Source organism: Nothoprocta perdicaria, unplaced genomic scaffold (assembly GCF_003342845.1).
Source record: "Nothoprocta perdicaria isolate Ctin4 unplaced genomic scaffold, notPer1 scaffold_127, whole genome shotgun sequence".
In the NCBI taxonomy this organism is placed as follows: Eukaryota; Metazoa; Chordata; class Aves; order Tinamiformes; family Tinamidae; genus Nothoprocta; species Nothoprocta perdicaria.
In genome coordinates, this window is record NW_020454394.1 from 1,460,771 (window position 1) to 1,482,599 (window position 21,829).

Genomic DNA, 21,829 nt, shown 5'->3' on the forward strand with positions numbered 1-21,829 from the left:
CTGCTTTGGGATGTAGCTGTCCAAGATCTCGGTTCTCCCAGAAGGGGCAACTTCGGATGAATCCCATTTTTGGGTGCCCAAATTCAGGTTTTTATAGCACCAGACCCCTATGCTGTACAGCCCAAGGTGCCTCCACAGGGACTTCATGCAGGTTTGCCTGGTCTAGCTCAGTGGCTCTCAGCCCTCGGTGTCCCACAGAGATTTTGAGGGGCTCCACGGCCCCTGTGGAGTAACAGCAGAGAGAGCTGGGGCCCTGGTTAGCCCTGGACACCAGATTGCACAGGGTGTCACGTGCAGGTCTCTGTGCACCTGCAGACTGGAGGGCTTTCTAGACACATTTGCAGCAAGGCCTCCCCGGTGAACACTGATCTCAGCCTAAGCTGGCTGAAAATATCGCTGCCTTTTCACAAAGCTCTGGAATGAACCTGCGAAGGACCCAACCTGGGGACAATTCTTGGTTTGGCAGCCAAACACAGTGAAATCTGTGTTTCCAGTTTCATCTTTCATTGCTGCTATTCCATCAGACCATTAAGGCTAAACTGAAAATGGACCTAGTCTGTGCCGGGAAACAGCTCTGCATTAGTCCAGAGGTAACAGAGAATGTCACAGATCTTTCCCGTCACTATTTTCTGCAGTTTTCACACGGGAAGACCACAGGCATTTATGCTGCAAAATGCCAACAAACTGCTGGGCTCTGGTCATGAGCTGCTCACRGTTCCTGCAGATGTTTCAGCCCCTTTTTCCCCCCTGTTTTAGGACAATTTCAATGACCCGTGTTTTCCTGCCAAATACTCTTCCCCTTTCCTTCCTCTGCCTGCTCCCTACCTTCCCGCCGAGCTTTGATTTATTTTTAAAAGCTGCTCCTCTTTGTACGGCGTGTTGCCACAGCAGCTCCGCAGACACCAAACATTTCCCAAACAGATGAACGGTTGGAGCTGTGCCCAGATGTCTGCTCTGATCTGAGGTGTGAGGGCAATGGGGAAATAAACGGGATGTGACTGAGCTGGGGCAGACCCAAGTCAAGCACAGGCAGTTCACAGCGCTTGCAAGACCCCCTTATTTCCAGAGACATTCCTGAGAGAAGGATCGGGCTGGGATTTCTAACTGCCTCTTTCTTTGGAAACTTCTGGCTTTTTTTTTTTTTAATGATTATTTAAAAGCTGAACTATTTGCTTAGAGTTTTATGGGCTTTACTCTCTGCTTGCTGCTGAAGGTGTAAAGCAAATGTAGACTTGAGCAGTCAACTGAATCCCAGCAGTACAAGGAGGTTGCACAGCAGCAGCAAGGAGTGACTCGTGTTGCCTCTGTGCCCAGAGCATCCATTAGGAACTCTTCACTCACAAAAAGGTATTAATCCGGCCCTGAGCAAAGCTGTGGCCTCAGAGCTACTCTTAAACCCAGTGTTAAGTGACCCCAAAATGTCAGAATGAATCAAGAGACCAAAAAACAAGGACGGAAATAACCCAAGACCGGCTCAAACCAAACCAACCAAGCAGCCACTATCTTGAATCCACCTTATTATTTATGATGCCCCCCGAGCCAGGGCTGCCTAGGAAAATTATTATCCAGCCTCCTTCCCATTTGCAGTAGACATTTACCAAAATCTGTATTTTAACACACACTCCTGCAGGACCGTTTGAGGGCCCTAAAAGAGAGAAGGTCATGAAAGCCCCGGGCATGGGGCCACCCCTGACAGGCACCAGGAACTCCCTGAACTGGCACCTGCTTTCAGAGCTGCTCCTGCTGGTTTCATCTCAAACCACAGGAAATCCTCCATGACACTTCCTCCGGAGCGCCCACGATGGGATGCAGGTCTTGGCTTCATGCCCAAGTGCTCTGTGATAGGCTGGTTCTGATACTCAGCCTCTCTGCTCCTCATTCCCTAGGTGACTTCCCCATCCACGGACATCCTGGGAAAAAGGTGCTGTGAAAGGGGGAGGTTGTGGCACCCTCTGGCCAACTCCTCTCTCCAGCACCACTCATGACTGACCAGCTTCTTGCCCAGGGCTCACAGGCTGGTCCTGATGCCTCCTACCCTGGTGAAGAGACTCTTGGTGATGTTGATGGGGCTGTGAAGCAAACAGGTCACATCCGCTCCCAGCAGATTCCCATCTCYGCATCCAGGYGRGTTTGGAAGATCTCCAGCCAAGGAGACTCCACAGCCTTCCTGGGCAGCCTGTTCYACGGCTCTGTCACCCTCACATTGAAGTTCTTCCTCACATGGAGATGGAACTGCCTGGGTTTCAGCTTGTACCCCTTGTCCTGTCACTGGCCACCACTGAGAAGAGCTTGGCCCCTTCCTCCCTACCTTCACCATCAGGTATTTATATATATTGATCAGGTTCCCTCTCAACCTTCTCTTCTCCAGGCTAAACAGGCTCCAGAGGGAGCCCCAGAGGAGCCCCAGAGGCCCTCGTGGGAGCCGGGCTGGGGCTGCTCCGGCGGCTCTTTATCCACCCTGGTGCTCGCGCAGCTGCCGGATGGGAATGGGCCGTTTGGGCCCGGCTGCTCCGTCGTGGCATTTTCCAACGTAAACAGGGCTGTGCACAGGAAGCCTCTGACGCTGTGGGAGCAGCAGGGCTCTTGGCTSGGAGGCTCCTCCGGGACATCCGCAGAGCTGAAGCACCGAGCGCCTCGGCGGCCCATCCTAGCCAGGGACGGGAAGGATGCGTGTGCACCGGGAGCGGGAATCTGGGGCTCRGTCTTTACAGCATTCCCGTGATAATGGGGTTCCTCCATGGCTAGGAGCCCTGCAAGGCTCCTATGGCACTGGCTGACAGACAGCTGAGAAGAAAGAAATGGCTTTTAACTGACTTGATGCCATTCCAGTATTGCAGTAACTATCACTGCTGGGTTTGACCACAGAACCAGATCCTTCCTGGGCATCTTTACTCCTTTATCCCAAATATCCAAGGACAGCAGGGAGATCCTGAGCAGAAGCTGGTTCTCTGAGCAAAGTCCTGATAACCCACTGATCTGGGGGCTAAAACATCCGAAAAAAGGGTAAAGGGGGAGTTTCTAACAGATACATCCGGGAGCACCAGGGATCAAAGCTACAACTTTGCAGTGGACATGGAGAGGAGCTGAGGGTCTGGGAAATGAGGAGGATCTGGGGACTTGGGTTAGACCCTGAGCTGCAGTGAGCAGCRAAGCCACCGGGCTCCATTTCCCCTCCGTGGTGTCTAGAGACTGTAAATGCTGCGGGAAGCGACGGCCTCTCACGGCACAGCTGGATCTCGGCCAGATGACAACCGCAAGCAACAAGAGAAGGTTCCTTGGAGYCTTGCTCCAAATCCAAGCGATACCCGGTGGCTTCAGCACGTCTCTCACGGYGGGGACGGCCCCTCTGCTGAGCAGCAGCAGCAAGGGGAAAAGAGGAAATGGCTACAAATAGTTTCCAGAGACAGAGAAGGGGAGGGAAGCAAGAGGAGTAAACAGAGAGACACTCAGTCCTCCCCTTGTGCTTCCAGGGAAATCTTCTGCTTAATGCCTTGTGCTCGTTGTGCAGCGTCCGAGCTCTGTCGGGATAACCCGGCGCTGCTCCTGGCTCTACTCAATGGGAGGAAACACGGAGCGGGAGCGATGCCGGGATGAGCCCGCCGGGCTGGGCGGCAGCGGCTCCGGGAGGGTGTTTGGAGCAGGGGACAACTCATCCCTCTTGCAATGCACCACAATGGATGTGGGCATAAAGCAAATAGAAAAGGAAAATGCAGAACTAAAACCCTGGACAGCTTGGGATTTCCATCCACAAAACCCAGATCCGGTACCAGCCTTAGAGATAGTTTTTCCTGGGGTTCATTTGCTGCTGACCTCCACCTGCCTGCTCACGCTCCCTTGCGGTGTGAGAGCAGCAGCAGCCCCTCGTGTTTTCCTTCCAGAAAGGCTAAAAGCCAGTGTATTAACATGGAAACAGGATTACTACCGAGTAGCTTTCACAAACTTGGGAATGGTGCCCAAGAGGCTGAGATCTCGGAAAGACCTTAAGAACTTCCCTGGAGCACGCAACCTTATTTACTTTGCAGCAGGAGAGCGGGGGAAAAGAAAATAAGAAAATAAAAGCTCCAAACAAAGAGCTCCAACAACCCGACACCAGGCTGTGACTCCCAATTCCCGGCRCCCTGGGAGGCACAGAGGCGGATTGTGAGCGTGTCCGGAGGACCTCAGGAACAGAAAGGCACCTCTGTTCGCAGGCAAGGCAAGGAACTGCACAGTAGGCTGCTCCCGGGCTCAATAAGCATCTCACATTTTAACCCGTTGCTGGAGGTTTTCCARGCGGGAGAGGGCGTTTAAGGGACACGAAGAATGTGGTGACGCAGAGCTGAAGCCACCGAGTCACAGGGGGTGCAATTTTATAGCGTGTGTGTCCTTAAATGGGACCGTTCCTTGGGCAGTYGCAAAAAAAATAATATTTTCTGGTGTTGACCGAAGTTATCAGAATGGATTTTGATAACTTCAGACAACACAGGGCATTTATTTGATTGGTGCTATTAATTGGGCAGATAACAGCAACTCTAAACTCCTGAAAGGCTTCTCACCTGAGGAACTCTGCAAACTATTAATCCCTGCTTTGCTCCTGGAGTGACACTGAGCGCTGTTTTGCAGACAGTTTGCCCTGTTCAGACTGAGRGCATGAAGGAAATGCAGAAAAGCTCCGGACTTGTTGCCCAGTCCTTGGCTTCTGTTTCTCTGTCCCTTATCTTCAGCAGCTTCCCCTGGGTTTATTTTGCAGCTGTATTTCTTCCTTCTAAAGGAAGTGCTCAAAGCCACCAAACAAAACCTCCCGGTCGCGGGCACTGTTTGGTGGAGAGTGCTAGGGAACAGTTCCCGTGGGCCTGAGAGGCTAATTCCAGCCCTGCAGAGGCTGGATGGTTTCTGTGGAGAACCTTCCCTGCCTTTCTGCTGCTGAGGGACACCACGACATCGCCAGGCTTGGCTTTCCCAATGAGCTGTGCTGGCAGACAGCTTCCCCAGGAGGAAATGCTCCATGAAAGCATCTGCTGAACACAGCAAAATGCCTGGGGAAGAAACAGAGACCAGCGRGTGCTTAGGGGAGACCCTGGGAAGAGAGGCCAGGCCCCAGCTGCAGAGAGACTCAGAGATGACATCCTGGGGACAAGGAGGAAACAAACAGGGGCACCCAGAGGGGTGGTCAGTGTTGAGAGAAGGGCCAACACACCTGGACACAGACAGCCCGAGAGGAAGTGTCCTTCATGGACACCTTTCCTGGCTGCCCCTCAACTGTGCCCCAGACACCCCCTTCCTACCAGCTTTCTCTGCAGTTATGGGGTGAAGACCATACCTGATGACAGGAGGCTCCCGCTGCTGCCGCTGATGATTTTGCCTTTGCTCCCCATGTTGGCCAGCTTGGAGGTCTTGAGCGTTCCAGTTTCGGTCAGGTCGATTGCAATCTCGCTCAGGCTCCGTGCGGCGTGGATCTTGGACTGGAAGTGGACACAGGGGTTAGGAATGACCTTGCACTTTTCTAAACCTCACAGAAGCAAAAAAAAAAAAGACAGTTCACTAGGGCCGGAAAGAGCAAACTTGGATTATTTTATCAAAACAGAGCAAATCTGGCACTGTATTCCCTGCTGCACCTTGCACATTCCTAAGTGGGTGCATTTCTGGCACTGCTTTCTCCTGTTTGTTATTTTCTCTGCTTTGCCACAGACTTTTTCCCATTTTACACAAATTGACTGGGTATGGAATTACTGTACTAACAAATGTAGCAGGAAAGCTCTAGTAAYGCCAATATAATGAATGGCAAAACCCAAAGACTAAAAAACAGTTCTAGCACCTGTAGGAAGCCAARGAGGGTCCTTCCATGTTTGCATTTAGGTTTAGGTGAAGATACAAGGTAGATACAGCCTAAAGGGGCAGTCCTAAGATGGAAGAAAATGTAAGGAGGAAAGTTCAGGTTATAGTGCCAAGTGGCACAGAGCAATGAGCTCTTACTGGGAGGGACTTCTCCATTAACTGGATTATTGATGTTACTCCAGTAAGAAAACAATGTGGCTTCCTGTGGCCTTGGGTCACAAGATCTTGCCCCTTCACTACAAATCTCAGTGTTGGCAGCTCTCTGCCTCCAGTTCAGACCCCTAAGAGCATCCAGAAAGTGTTAACCTGAATAAAAGGATCATTTGTGTCCACTGAAGTTGCTGGAGATGGTCCCGCAGTTATAACCCAGGCACTGCTGTCAGGATGAGGCCTGCATATGAACAATGCTCTGTGTGGCTATGAGAAATTTTCAGCCCTCTTTCTGGCCCATACATGTTAGTTAGGATCACCTTAAAACAGCTCCTGCTGTATCAGAACAACTCCCAAGCCCCTCCAGTCCCGTATCTCATCTCTGACTGGGGTCCCATCCAGATACTCCACAGGAAAAGATAAGGAAACCTTTCAACAAGCAGATGTGGAATAATCTGTCTGAAAAATTTCCTCTTGTTCCTTCCGAAATAAGGACAAGCTTCTGCTCTGCACTCTATTTTATGCTTTGCTTGTTGAATTCACTTCAGCTACCAGGCCAGGTTAACAGAGCAGAAAGCTCTAAAAGCCTGGAAGAAGGTGGCTGGCTGTGAGAGGCGGCGTGTGAAACACAAGGGTGACTGCAATTTCACTTCTGATCTGGAAATGGGCTTCTTGTCTGCTGAACTTTGCATGAATTCTCCAGTCACAGATGGAAAAAGAGCAGACCTCAGCCCACCACCCAACAGCTGCTAGCCCTGGGTGCTGCAACTCAGCTAGTCTGGTCTCAAAGAACCATGACCTGGAATTTCTGTTTGCTAGAGCCCAGAGAGCTGCTGGCACATTGCGTTGCRGGTCCCAGGCTCTTTGTGGCCTGAAAGCTTCTTCCAAAAGCTTTCCTTCAAGCTGCCAAACTCTGGGACCAAACTGGGGTCAAACTCTTCTCAGTGGTGGCCAGTGACAGGACAAGGGACAATGGGTACAAGTTGAAACCCAGGCAGTTCCATCTCCATATGAGGAAGRACTTCTTCACTGTGAGGGTGACAGAGCCCTGGAACAGGCTGCCCAGGGAGGTTGTGGAGTCTCCTTYTCTGGAGATCTTCCAAACCMGCCTGGATGYCGCCCTGTGCCCCRTGCTCTGGGTGTCCCTGCTGRAGCAGGGAGGGTTGGACTGGGTGATCTCTAGGGGTCCCTTCCAAACTCAACCAGTCTGTGGTTCTACACAAAGTCCTGTTCAGGACTTGAGCATTCACCTGCGCTTCTCCTCAAGGTGAGGGGAGACTCCAGTCAGAGGAGACTCCAGTCATTCAAGTTTTGGGTGACTGACAAACCACTACAGAGTTGAGAAATCAGAATCCGATTGTTATCCATGTATTAGGGTGTGATTTATCCTCACAGGAACAAAGAGGACATGGGACTACAAGGAAAGCTTGTTCCAAGTGCATTCCTTGCAGTATTTCACACCCTCAGGAAGATGAAATAAGTTTTAAAAGAACTAGGAGTGGACGCTTGCCCTAACGCTCACCACGCTGAGCTTCACACCCGGCTCTCGGGGATTTGCTGTGGCACAATAACACGTGAGGTTAAGCTCATAGCCATCCTCAGTGAACTAGTGAGGGAAGAAAAATGTCTCGTGTTGCACATTTCTAAGCTTAATTTAAAACTGCTCGTGGAGACAGCACTGGGAGATCCTCACACTGAAAACACCCAYGGAAATATTACTATAATTTGCACAGCCTTGGGTACTTAGAGGCTCCACCACTACCATTTGGAAGCACCCGGGTGCCATAAGCACCATGAGCAGGGGCTGGACACTCAGCCCTGTTGGAGGGCAGAGCTGCCTGCCAGGATCTCAGGGCAGGGCAAGGAAACCCAGCACTGCTCCTGTCACCCTGATGCTATCGTCACCTGGACACCTCTCACTGCCAGCAGCTCCTCCTGCTCTCCAGTGCCAGCCCTGGGAGAAACCCAGCTGTATTTTAACCTCTTGGACCTGTGGCTTCTGGTCASAACCAAGATGTAAGGAGATTTATAAAAGATGTTCTCCAAATAGCTCTGGATGGTCGATCAAGGCGGTGACTGCTTTTATCTAACAAGATTTCCTGCCACAGGAGCTTCCATAAGGGGCCTGTGCAGGAGCTGTGATGCCCAATAATTAAAGAGTCTTAGTCTAGACAAGTCCTAGGTCTGCTGACACCCTGGTGATTTATCTCCTGAGGATGGACACATGTTGTGCAACCCTAAGAATGGGCACATGGGTCCAACCCAGCATCTGCCTAACGCAGCATATTGAATTGCTTCACTTGATGTCTAGGAGAAGATATAAAACCCAGTTGGTGCAGAGGTATCCTTCCCTCCAATGTGTTCCCCTGCTCTGTCAGGCAGTGGTTTCCTGTGTCTGTTTTGGAGATGGTGTCAGTGAGAAGCCTTATTTCCACTCACATAGAGGCTGCTGACTGGAGCACACGCTGGCCCTACCTGTCCAACTGGGTTGGGAGCAGAGGYAGTGCAGGTGGATGCTGTGGTCCTCACCAGCACGCCAAGCCAGGATGCCCTCCTTCGGGGAAGTGTAACGTGGTGCAAGGGCAAAGCCAGGCACCCCAGAGGAAGAAAAAGCAATCCAGGGAAGAACAGACACAGGCAGGCAGGGCAGAGGGAGCTTCTTCCATGGAGGCTGCCATGCAACCCTGCTGAAGCTGGCAGAGAAGGTGCTAGGATGGGCTGCTCTTCTGCTAGCGGGGCTAGCTAGGTGTTGATCTGACAGCACAAGAGTGGGAAGCTGGATTACATCCCATCCCTTTGGCCTTGCAGTCCCTCCAGGGTAAGGAAAAAACCCTAATTTTCACTCAATGCTGACTTGCCAAGTCTTATTTACACGGAGGGAGACTCATTCATGAGTCATTTCAAAGCAGGGAGCAGACTGCTCCCTGCTGCTGTTCTGATGGCGTCAGAGGGAGAAGAGAAACCCATCAGTGAGAAGGGAGGACAGACTGACACCAGGAATCAATCCGTCCCCCTCGCTGGCAACGTCAGGTTTTGCCTGCAGCTCTTTCAGGAAGATGTTTTGAACTTTCTTGCCTCATTTCTACCAGGCTCATTCTGCTACAGACTCATGCTCAGAGAAAAATCCTACGTGAAATTCCCACAGGAAGAGAAATCTTAAGGCCTCTAGGCCAAACATTTGATTAACTTGGTGGAGTCAACAGAGCATGGACACAGCTTCAGGTCCCGCTGCATTCATCTCCTGCTGGAAAAGGGAAGCTGACAGGAGCTCTGCACGCTGAAGTGATCCCTCAGAAAGCCAGGAATCTTTTCAGCCTCCACGTTATGCTTGGGCTGCAGGGAGAGAGACAGGAGCTGCRGGGAACAAGGCGCTGGGAACTCTGCAGCTTGGCAGGAGTTCAACTCGGAGCTGAAAGGCTGGGATCTCCTTTCACTGCAAGAGGGGCAAAACCCCATGCAGGTTGGTTTCATTTTCAGATCAAGTGGAGCTTTTTTTGTCACTGGATCAAGTGCAGAAGGTCCAAATCCAACTGCTGCCCGGCTAGGTGGGGTTCAGGTTGGCTTTCTCACCACGGCTTATCTCCTGCCATCTAATCTACAGCGCTGGAGCCAGTCTGAGCCCAGCAGGTTTCTTCTCAGTTTGTTTTCAGTTGTCTTTGTCAAAACCCTGCAAAATGCCAAGTTTGGACATAAAAGCAGGGAGTATTTGAGGTTTGCTTTGAAGCTGGCAATTCATCTGAAGTGAGATTTAAGGGGGACGCAAACCCGTGCGACTTAAAAACTGAAAAAAAATTGTTTCTCTAAGCCTTGGAGAGCTGAAACGAGGACATTTCACATTGCTCCATTTTGGAACACCCTTTATTGGTTTTCAAAAGCAAAGTGTACACAGGCATAGTGGCCTGAAATGCCCAGCAGGATGAAYTGAACACATCAATTAAAACTGATGGATCTATCAATCTTGACAGTGTTGTAGTAAAGACGAGGACAACAGACTAAAATACCAGCTCCCTAAGAGAAAGGGGCACAAATATTTGTGTGTCTCATCTTCAAAGCCTCAGTGTGACCGCTGGGATCACAGTGACAAAGCGCCCTGACATGGTCACAGATGTGACAGATTGAGGAAGGAGGGCTGGTGTCTGTAGGAGTGTGAGAGAGGGGAGATCAGATAGAAACACAATCTGCCAACAACAAAAGAAGCCACTGAAGGAAAGTCCTGGGCTTTTAAGAGACCCCTCTTCTTACCAAAGAAATGGGAGGAGGAGGAGGGGAGTCGCCTTTTGTTTGTTGGTTGCTTGTGACYTAAATACCTTGCAACTAAATCAGGGCATCCATCTGGCGAAAAGTAGGGAAAGGAAACTTTAGTTTGCTCATGAAGTTGCTTTTGCTGGGAGCAGCAGCTCGGCAAACAGCTCGGCAAAGCAGAGGGCTGCACGTTGCCCTGCGGGTGCTGAGCAGAGCTGGGATCTCTTACCTGCTTTTGGCTGAACATGCAATTTGGTCCCAATTTTGGGGTGCTGCACAGGCAGGGGTGGGAAGTTAGTAACGCCTCCTAACCCCGACATATTTCACAGCCACAAAGATGAACCCTAACTACATTTTTTTTTGCCTAAGACGGGGCCACACCAAAGTTGCTGTTACCATGTGTCCTGCCCAAGGCATCTGAAAGTCTTACCTGCTCTACAAGAAAGCCACAGAGCTCAGGATAGGGAAAACAAACGTCAAAAAGGTTTGGAGCGTGCTGGACTAATAGCACTCTGCTGGCCCTTTTTATAACCCCAGTGAGTCAATTTAAATCACCTTACTGTTGTAAAAATAATGCAGCAAAGAGAAACAACAGCACATGTTTTTTTCTCTGCCAGTTCAGCAGGGTGAACGGGTTCATGAAGGGGCCTCCTAAGGCCAGCATCCATGCAAGGGAAGGAGCATCTTGCCTGAGGACATCACCCTGCACATGCCTGGCATCTCACCAGGGGTAGGAGTTAAGGCAGGCAGCCCTCTAAGCAGGCACTCACTCAAGAAGGGTTTGTCATATCTGTAAAAATGTACACCAGAACGCTCATATGCAGAGTTGCATCTCCACCAAAAGTCCCTGGTAGGTCTCCAAGTGATCTCAAAGTGATAAAAGTGACATCCTGCTGTTCTGGGCATCCCTAAAGTGACTGCTGCTGAAAGGAATTAGGGGAAAAAACACCCTCTTCTGTTTCCAAGATGGTTTCTTTTGTGTATTGAGCAGCCCTTTGTATAGCACCAGATCAGACAGTTCCTTCTAAAGCCAAGCCATCAGTTTCCCCTCTYTCTGCTGTGAGACACTGCAGGGAAAGGGAAACAATATCCTTACACTTCACTGCTGGGAGAATACGAGATGACTCTGACTTTATGACAGACGGAGTTCAAGAACCAGAAGAAATGTGGAAATTATCCAGAGGGGGACACAATCCTCTTTGCCTCCAAACCTGGGCTGCTCTGATTAGACCACAAATCAGCACAACTTCCCCCTCAATCCTCACTCCTCTAGACGGGGGTTTGCTACTAATGCCCTCATCCAGGTCRAAGAGGGCATTCTGATGCAATTTGCCCTTGTGTTGCCTCTCAAGTGAAAAGAGAAGGCAAGAGAAGAACCACCATTCAGCTTTGACCTTGCTGGGATGGTGGGGAGCCTCCCAAGCTCAGCATGCACATCCCACCCGCAACGTGCTTACCTTGCTCTGCTTCCTGTCCAGATAGAACTGATGTTGACTAATGGCCATAGCCCAGATGGACTTTATCAGCGCTGGGCAGGCGTACCAGGTGTGCACAGCGATGCCACTATGCCCAAAGGTCCTCCTGGTCACAGAYGCCCTGGAGAGGAGCAGAGAACAAACTGGGGTCACACACGGCTTCCTCGCATGGGTTCTGATGCAGAAAATAACCCCAGGACTCACAGGAAAAGCAGCTCTGCTTACTGGGACACCCTTGCAGCAATGGGAACAACGCTTGGAGAGCAGTAACAGGCAGCCATTCAAGCCCAGRGAGCCTTTGCTTAGTGCATTAGTCAAGTTTGTCCATTTTAAACTGAGCTCCTGGTTCAGCTGCCCTTGGCCTTGCCCTTGTTACACATCACAGAGGAGTCACTAATGACAAAGTGCTGGTGAATCCTGGATCCTCAATGCTGAGATGTCCAAGGTCAATCTTCACCCCTTCCACTACCTCTGGCTTTGCACAGTGGCTCCCAAATAGCAGGACAACTGGATCGATAGCTGCTTTAAAGAATATGGGGATGAATTTCAGGGGCCTCCATTTCCTCATGTCGAGGTGCAGCAGGACTGGCCACRCGGAGCTGTGGGGCTCGGAGAGAACGCGCCCCAGCAACGAGCTGGGCAAATACAAAACCAGGAAAAATAAGTGCTAAATGTTTCCTCTTTGGGACTCCCAACGGCCCTCAAATATTAGCCACAAATGCAGGTTAGGCCTCCCCGTGCTTTCACAGCTGTGCAAACTCCTCCTTATCCCCCTGCTCTAACCCCAGGGCGCTGGGTGAGCACTGCACAGGCTCACAGCATCCTGCTTTTCAGCAGCGACATAAAATCGGACCAAGCCACTAATCCCCAGGGTCCAGAACACACAAGATCCTCCTCTCCAGTCCCCTGAGACTCTATAATTATGAAAATGAATGTGAAGACAGGAACAGAGCTGAGAAATGCAATGCTTTGTTATGGCCTTTCGCTCCTGGACATGGATGGTGACGAGAGGCCAGTGCAAGCAACACCGAGGGATGGGACATGCTGTGGTCCTGCCTGTAAATGCAGGGGCGTTTCATGCACTCCCGTGTCCCTGTCCGAAACCGGGGGCAATGGAGAGGAGGAGGAAAAACACACGGTGGCAGAGAGCTGTGATGGAGCCGAGAATGAAGGAAAAGGGAAACGCTGAAGCAAAACAGTAATTGAGGCCTTTCCAGCGCTGCAAAACGCGTTACCGACTCAAATCGGTAGTGAAGTATCTGGGAAACAATCGGCCACAAATCGGAGTGAAGTATCTGGGAAAACAGCCATGGCCAGGGCAAACACGGCTACCTGGGCTCGGGACCTCTCCATCCTGCCCTGTCCCATCTTTTCCACGGATGCGGCAATCTGGAGGCAGAAGATCTCCATGAGGAKCAACCCTGGTGACTTTATATGGGTCTGAGGGACATAAATCACTGCAGCGCACTGGCCCATAAGGCTCCGGGACACTAAAGCACTAGGGCATATCCGAGCCTAAATCTTGGTGTCTTCCTATTTAATTCAAACATTGCTACTTGTTTTCAATTCTTGGAAACAACCACCCATCATCTTCATCACCAACTATTCATCATCATCTTACCTTAAAAGCAGCAGTTTCCTAGGCTTTGGATTTTTTTTTTTTTTGACCTGTTTACTTAAGCTGATCCCAGATATTGGCTTGCTTTTCACACCTATGTTGTGAGGAGTTCTTAGAAATGGATCATGGATGGTTTTTATTTTTTTTTTTTCCCACAACTTTCTTCCATGCATAGTACAGAATCAACCCTGTTGATATGCCCTAAAACGCAGCATTTCCCTCCTCCAAGAGATAAGGAGACAGGAGCAGGGAGAAGACGGAGCCCGAGCCCGCCTTGMTGAGCCAAGCGCGGCTGCGCTGACTCAGCCTCCGCTTTGGGAATGCCGGGAACGCCGGTTGTTCCTCCGCCYTGGCATGTGGAGGGAGTCCCTGCAGAGCCCATCCCGCTCGGCTTGCTTCGATCCCAGTTCTCCGGAGCATTTTTTGCTTTCTTTTCCTTGCGGTTGCTGCCTGCAGGAAGCCTCCAGCCTCGGTGTCCCGGGGAGCTGTGTTTGCAGCCCGCGTGCCGGGTGCTGCCGGAGGTTTGGGAGGGAAGGGGGACACCAGTCCCGGCTCCCGGCGCCTCCCAGCATCTCCTCTGCACTGGGAATTCCCTCTGCTGGATTTCACAGGACCATTTACATGCTTAATATTAAGGAGATGCTTCAGGGCTCCCCTGGAGCTGCACATGGCTAAGAGCGGCTCTGGTCAGGTTTTACTTTAAGCAATAATAAAAATATATAATGGATACAGGCAGTCTGGTTTTGGGGTGACTGCACTCAAGTAGATATAGACAGATACAGAAGCTGGATGCAAATTGGCCTTAATCCAAGCACATATATTAGTGTATGGATGGGCATGGAAAACAGGTGAAACGGGATCACAGCAATCAGCAAAACACGCAGGAAAAAAAAAAAAGTGCCGGTTTCTATCAAGCAGCCGGTTTCTGTCAATCAGCCTTATCTGCCCTTCCCGTTACGCGGGGGCCGTGGGTTTCAGAGGGATCAGTGTAAGGGCAGTGCAGGCACCGGCGGCTCCTTCTCCCGCTCTGGAACTGAGTTGCTGCGTTCGCAAAAGCGCCGCGGTAAAAACAAACCAAAACCGCCCTAAAACACCCCAAACCGCCCCGCAGGTCGGCGTCTCTCACCTGCGCGGGTCGTGCACCTCCACCGAGAACTTCTTCTCGCGGAAATAGAGGTTCTCCAGCTGCCTCCATTGGAAGATCTGCGGGGACGAGAGGGGCGTGAGGGGCCGGCGGCTCCGCGCGGCTCCCGCCGGCGCCGCCCCGCTCCGCCCCGCGCCGCTTCCTGCCCGCCCCGCGGCTCCCTCAGCGSGCCGCGCCGCCTCGCGCTCCCCAACGCCCCACGCGGGCCCCTTCTGGGGCGTTTTGTTCATTTTTATTATTTTTTTTCCGTTGGTTTTGGAGGGAAACGCGGGGTGGGGACTCTGTTACCTCAGCCCTAAGGGGTTAGCGAGGCGGGAGGTTAGGAGGGGTGACCAGGCTGCCCTTAYGGGAGGCGGGGAGCACACTCCCATACCCTTATGGGGATTACACTCCCTTTATGGGTTATTGACAATATATATGAGTTATTGAGAATATATCACTGCGCAAGTATCACTGCAGACAGTGAAAAAAACAGGTAACTCCTATTGAAAAATACCACAAAGATKCCCACCTGCAACCTGGGGAGGACAAAATGGCCGTGCCTCAGAGCACGTGGATGCGTTGGGACGTGTGGGACACGTGTGTGTCCATCAAGGAACAGCTCGTACCCTTCCCAAATCCCTCTGCTCCCGAGTCTCCCTGTCACCTCCCTAGATGTGGCTGAGGCCCGGTGAGGAGCAGCAGCAAAGTTTCCCTTCCATGACTAGCTCTGACTGTCCCAACACGCGTCTCCAAAGGGGAGCTGGTCACACACTCAGGGGTGGACCCTGCACCCTGAGTTTGAGCCTTTTTTTCCTTTTTTTCCTGCACAATGTCACTCCTCAGAACACAAATATATACATTTCACCATTGCTATAACTCTGCTCTCCCTTCGCTCTTTCCCTGCAGCTTCTCATTTTTACCCACGCCGATCTGAGGGATCTCACCCTTCCCTCGCATGAGGAATCCAGGCTGCAAAAAATGCGGATACCCACCCGAAAGCTCCGCTTTCCTGCTCGCAGCCCGCAGCAGAAACGCTGCCTCATGGCTCCAGAGCTCCTAATGTAAGCAAGCTGCTCCCTCCCCAGCTCTCTGGCTTACGTCTGTGTCCAAACGGATGGTGTTAATTCAACGACAGATGCACAGGGTGCCATTAATGGCCCTTTTTAAAAGGAAACATGATTTTTTACCCATCAAGGGCCTTTTAGCGTGTTGGTACTTAACCCTCGCCAGGGAATAGGAGGCACAGCGAGGGGTTGACCGGGTTCTCCCACGCGGTCGTGCGGGAATGCGGTGACAAGCGGATTAACTGGGGCTGTGTTAGGGCCGTAGTGAATGTAACTTTGAGGGACAGACAACTGAAATGTGGGGTGTATCCAGGGAAAAGGTTCCTGGCTGCAGGATCTGGGACAGCATCTCCCCAAACACCCCTGCATGGGGGAAATAGCTYGGCAAGATGCGGCTTCCCCTGCCCCTCTTAATAGCTGCCCTCGCCTCGAGCCACGGTGCCCATTAGTGGTGCTTGAGGCCGGGCGAGCGCCTGTGATGTGGTGATTTTCCCTCTGGGATCTCTCCTGAGGTCAGCAGCCCCTTTTGGATCATGACAGCACGGAGTGGCTTTCAGATGGGAACGATTTTTGGTCACATTACAGGCTGAGATCATTTCATCTTCGGTGGGTGCTTGGGGGGAGGCTTCCCGAGCCTGGCTTTAGAGCACAGCTGCACACGCCTGTTTCATGGGAAAGGGAACGGGGTTGCTAAACACCATGGAAAAACGATACCCCCTTTGCCCGYGTCAAAGGGACTGTCTGTACCGTGCGCTCTGGCTCCTTGTACCAATAAGACCGGAGCCAATATTATCACTGAATGTGCAGGAGGGCTTGTCAAGCTGCAAGGAAGTTCGTAACTCGGGGAAAAACTGTTCCACGTTGTGCAGCAGCACTGGGGTGAGTGGGGAGGCTGTTTCGGGGAAAGCAGGGCCAGAAATGGCTTTTTTTTTGCAAAGCTGCAAGCTTAGAAAAGAGCCAGGGGAGGCATTTCTGTGCTGTGAGGCGCGCTTTGCACTATTCAGGTGCAGGCTACAGGAATTTTCTCATCAGAAACTGCTTCCAAGACGCAGACAAGCTTGCCAGGCACCAGATGTTTGTGACCTGTTACAAAGAGCTGCAGATTTCCCGAGGTCTCTTCCACCTAAATATTGCTGGGATTCGGAACATCTAACAGACGACCGGCTGGGACTGTCACTGGGCTTCCTAACCCTTCCAGTTCTTCAAGTCCTGCAGCTTCTTAGATGATTAATGCACTATTAAATCATACTGTGCAGAAGGAAAAGTCATTGCTCTGAATGTGTGGATGACACCTCAGAACCCATCGAGATGCATTGAGAGGCTTCTAGGGATGGCAGAGGAAGAACATGATGCATTTCTAGCACCCAAACACAGCATTTCTAGTTGCCCAACCACAGGATTTTTGCCCCACTTGCCTAAGCGCAGCAGCAAAATCCCAAGTCTTTTGTTTTACACTTTAAAGACACAACAAGCATAAAAAAATCCTCCTGCTTGGAAACGTGATTCTTTCCACATTTCTTTCCACGTCTGAACAACCCAGCAAGTGAAATTCTAGGGGCTGAGCTATGCAGGAGGTCAGGGTGGAGGTTATGACTAGTTCTGTTGGGCCTTCAGATCTATGGAAATCACAGCCCCGGTAGCTCAATGGCAGTTTTGTCCTATTGGTTTCAGTGGGATCCACGGTTTCCGGGCAGGAATTTGTGTTGTGCCTTGAGCTGGCCCTGCTCCCATCAATCATTCCCTCTGTCAAACTAGCTGGAGGGAAGGAGGAAGGATTGGGTTTGGGCAGAATAGCCCCATCGCAGCGCACACAAACGGGGACTTGTTCAGGGGCAGATTTACCACGACGTTTCCGTGKTAAAAACGAGTTAACCTGCGAGTTACCGTGAGCTACTGCTGAGGTCCCCCTGTTGATGTGAGGGGCACGTGTAGCATAACCTTGCCCTCCACCCTGCCAGGCATCCATTAACTCCCATATTTCTGTCAGCTTGGAGTGTTTTTTAGCTACCTAAGGCAAAAATGTAGAAGGTTTCCTGTCTGATTCGAAAACAACCCCACCAATGCTCTTCCCAGCCTTCCTGCCTTCCCCCTTGAAATGAGAGAGTGGCTTGGCCCAGCGGGACTTCTGGTGGTCTGTCAGCAATCCCAGCTCGCTATCTAATTACTTCTTCCCCTCAGGCTTCAGGACTCTCTTTTTGCCAAACAGACAAACAATTTCTGGTCCAACTTGAGCTCCTTCTTGCTATATGCTGCTCTCATGGGACTGCACCGCCCCAGCAAACATTTCTGGCTTGACCAAGCAGAAATGGGGTCTAGATCTATATAATCACCAGGGTGTATTCATTCCCATTAGGAGAGACAATTCCCTATTAAATTTCAAAGGGGTTTATTGGCTCAGAGACACAGCGAAGTGACAGATCACAGAGGGAAGCGCCGTTATTTGGACAAAACGTTCCTTGTCTACGTAATGCAACTTGATATTTGCATCAAAAACAGTATCCAGACYGAGTGATTTGAGTTTGCCTTTCTATCTGAACAAATGCACCTCTTGCGCGCATTTATCTGATACGTGCTTTTATATATTGCACTGCTATCACCATGCTTGGGTGTCTAAGCCAATTTCACACAATCACAGAATGGTTGGGTTGGAAGGCACCTCTAGAATTTGTCTACAGAGAACTTTTTTTTATATGACTCAAAAATGACCCAAAACTTTAAATGTCTCAAAAAGGTTTTTTTTTCCCCCTTCTTTTTTATCTTTTGCAAAAGTGAGTAGTTCCTTCTGCGTGGGAGATATCTCTGACAATGCTCTGGACCACAGAGAAAGGATCTCCTATAGCCAAGGAGAACCTACAGAAGGAACCCGTAGCCCGTGAGTCAGCAATGGCACAAGAGAATGATTCATCTGCTCCACAAACCATTCCTGCCTCTCTTCCCTAAACATCCCCTTGTCTTATCCAGAGGTATGACTAAAGTGTCTCTGTCTTGTAACCCAAATACCTGAACACATGAGTCGTGATGAGCAGGGTGGGACGCGTGGCTGCTGCTGCTTGAGAGCCAAGCATGAGGGCTCCGGGAGGTTTTAATCTCGCTCCAGATCTCGCCCCGACTTCAGGGTGCTGAGATCCAATTTGTTTCACTTTGTGCTGTTGGAGTGATTTATTTCTGCATCTGTTGAAGTTCCTGCTGTGTGTGGTGGAATCGTTTAAGAGTTGGCTGCTGCTTTTATAGAGAATTAACCTTTAAGACTTGAATAGGGCAAAGCATTTAGAGCAAGGGAGTTTACCTTGATGGGGCTACTCCCATTTTTAATAGTAGCCATAGGCTTGACGTGGCTGGATGAGGGGATGGCACCTTTGCATGTGCAYGTGCTTGCAGAAAACCCTGCCTGGGGACTGTGTGCGTGACAGGCATTAGCAAAGCTCTCGTACACTGAACTGCCGGGAAAAGGGCTTCCCTTTAAGACAGCACTGCCATAGGCTACGTATTACATACGATTAGATGTATGGTAGTTGGTCAAGCTACACATTTACCTAGAGAAAGGAAACTGGGTATGATTTTTTAGATTTGGGAAAAGAGTGTCAGCAATGATTGGTTAAAATTGCTGTTTGAATGGGATGAAAACACTGTTTTTATCCATGTGAAAGATTCTGCAGAGCAAGAAAGCTAGGTACAACCTGTGTTAGGGAATACGYGAACAGCAGGTCATGGTGACATGCAGAAGTGGATGTCTGGGTGTCTAGGTGGATAAAACATGATACGAAGATTGGGAAAGAGCAGAGTGAGGACCCTGTGCTCTGGGTGTCCCTGCTGGAGCAGGAAGGTTGGACTAGATGATCTCTAGAGGTCCCTTCCAACCTCAACYGTTCYGTGATTCTGTGATGATCTTCCCGGAGACCTGCCTTTCCCCTTCTCCCATCAAATGAGTGATGTTTTTACAAGCTCCCTTATCTAGGCAGTCTGCTTAGCTGTCTGAGATCAGCCCTGTTTGCGACAGACACTGAAGGAAACTTTTATCAGCTTTGGTGAGATAAAAGCTGTCAATTAGGACCTCTACCTAAGTGCTAATTCACCTGGCCTCAACCATGGCAAATTCCACAGAGCCAAATGTTCCCACCGCATCCTGAGCTTGCGTGTAGGTCCATGAGTGTTTCTTTGGCTGCTGTGATTTATGCAGCTTGCACCCAGCCAACTCCTCACTGTGGACCAGGCAGGGAATGGGATTGGGAAGAACGGAGGTTAAAAATGACCACTTTGGGGGTGCTGGATTATGCAGAGCTGTGATCATTTCCACACAGCTCTGCCAGCACCACGGAGCAGAGGAACTGGCCCAGGGAAGGSAATAAGCCCTCGTGGCCAGGTCCTGAGGGGGAGGAGGGCGGTGAAGGCCATTTAAGCTGGTGCCACTGTCAGCAGARATATTCCCTGAACAACATACACTTGGCCAACCCCATGGAAGTCACTCCCAGGGACAAAATCCTGCGTTCCAGCCCGGTGTGCCCTGATCTGACTTATTCATCTCCCATTATTATTATTTTCTCCCAGTGCTCTTGACAATTTTTTGGCACGGCAGGAAGGCCCAGGGGTGCTGAGGGCAAGTGTGGGCAGGAAGGGAAAAGGGAAGAGCCAGGTGAGGGCTGGCAAACAGTCCTCAAACAAGGGCAAACAGCAATAAAAAAAGGTGCTAGTGACAACACTGTCTCCTATGCAACTGAGATGGAATAAGACTTTTCAGGGGGGGAAGATCTTAACCCGGGCAGCTCTTCAGTGGCCACAGCTCTGGGTTTTACATTTTGATGCGGAGTGAAACAGGGCGAGCAGCCTTTTGCTATGAGAAAGAACAGCCCAGGAAGGAGCCTCGCTTTATATAGGTCTCCCTCCCCAAATGCTGTATGTTTGCAAACCCTAAACTTAGACTGAATTACTACACTATAAAACGAGCTGAACCCGCCGTGACCTGAAGACTGGTTCAGTTTACAGCCAAGTCCACAACCCAGAGAGCTTGAAGGATCAGCAGCGGGAAGAGAAATAAAAGCCTTGAGSAGAAGGAGCCAGCAGGTAGCCCTGAACACTCAGCTAATCACAATGAATAATTTACGACAGCAATAGCACTGAGAGCCCACTGGCTTTTAGACCAGTATTTCCTGGAAATGGATTTTTGCTGCTCTTGCAGCATTGGTCAAGCTGAAACATTTGAGGCCTGTCTGCAGTGCCGAGGTGTTTGCGGAGGCCCTTAGGAGAAGAGGCAGTTCCGGGAGGAGCTCAGTTAGCCACGAGGCCAACACGGTGTCTCCGTGAGAGGAAAGTTCGCCCTGTACCTGTGACCACAGAAACCCACCCCCTGCCAAGGAAAACTCCATCCTTGAACATGAGGATGGGTGATCCCCCTCCAGATCCTGCTCCGATACAGCCCCTTCCCTTCTGTGGCTGCAAGTGTCACCCACAAACCTTTAGTCTTTTGTACCTCATTTAAGCTCCTGACACCTCTTAGAGCACRTGTAACACAGCTAACTGTACTTAGCCCACCAAATTTTGTGTTTTTTTCTGCCTTTTCAGCAGTCCTGATGTTCTTCTATGACGAGGCAGGATAGACACCTAGTTGGCAGCCTCCTCCTCCCCGCCACTCATTCTCTACACATTCCCCATAAACCTCTCTCTGCTTTGTGCTTTTTTAAGTTCCTGCACTGTCATTCCTTTCCCCAGGAAGCACAAGTTCAGCTGCTCCATCAGTGCAGTTAGGGACCCGACGATGTTGCATTATGTCCTATAGCAGCTCTATTTATGCTGCAGTAAAGCAGCTCTTAATCAGGCTGCTACTCTTCCCGTGTAAATACCTCGGCTTGCCTCTGGAATTGGGAAAACTCTCCCTCTCTCCCTGGCTTTTTGGGAAAGGCCAAGTGACATCGCACAGGAAATTTTCTGACCAGTTTCATGTGCTGAAAGACTTGGCTCAGGCTCTCAGTGAGCAGGTGATTCCTCTCTAATCACAGAACTACTAATTTAACTACTAATTTAGCATATGCTCTGCACTGTTGGGCACGTGGGGGCCAGCCCAGCTCTTGCCTCCACACGTATGCAAGGGGAATCAGMCTCCTGCCACTGTTTTGGGTTTACAACAGTGCTACAAATTGAGCTCTTSGGCACTAGGGAAACCCCCAGCCCTTTGTGGTGACCCTATGACAAAGGTCAGGCTGTTTGTGCTAAAAGTTTCCTTTGACCCCAGGGAAAGGACAACATTTTGGGAACAAATGGCAGAAACTGATACCAGGTTGTCACGGGGAAATCTCTGTCAGCCACATTCACAGCTGAGTTTTGGAGCACCTCACGTTTTATCTCAGTC

General features: G+C 50.6%; 1 protein-coding gene across 1 annotated transcript in view; it reads right to left on the reverse strand.

Annotated features, from left to right (window-relative positions):
• FRMD4A (FERM domain containing 4A) overlaps positions 1 to 21,829 on the reverse strand; it is a 193,233-nt gene that overhangs the window by 15,820 nt on the left and 155,584 nt on the right. The window contains exons 12-14 of the mRNA XM_026033314.1: positions 14,426 to 14,502; positions 11,664 to 11,802; positions 5,300 to 5,441 (exon numbers count right to left, since the gene is read on the reverse strand). Of these exons, the coding sequence (XP_025889099.1) occupies positions 5,300 to 5,441; positions 11,664 to 11,802; positions 14,426 to 14,502 (358 nt within the window). The remainder of the gene's footprint in view (positions 1 to 5,299; positions 5,442 to 11,663; positions 11,803 to 14,425; positions 14,503 to 21,829) is intronic.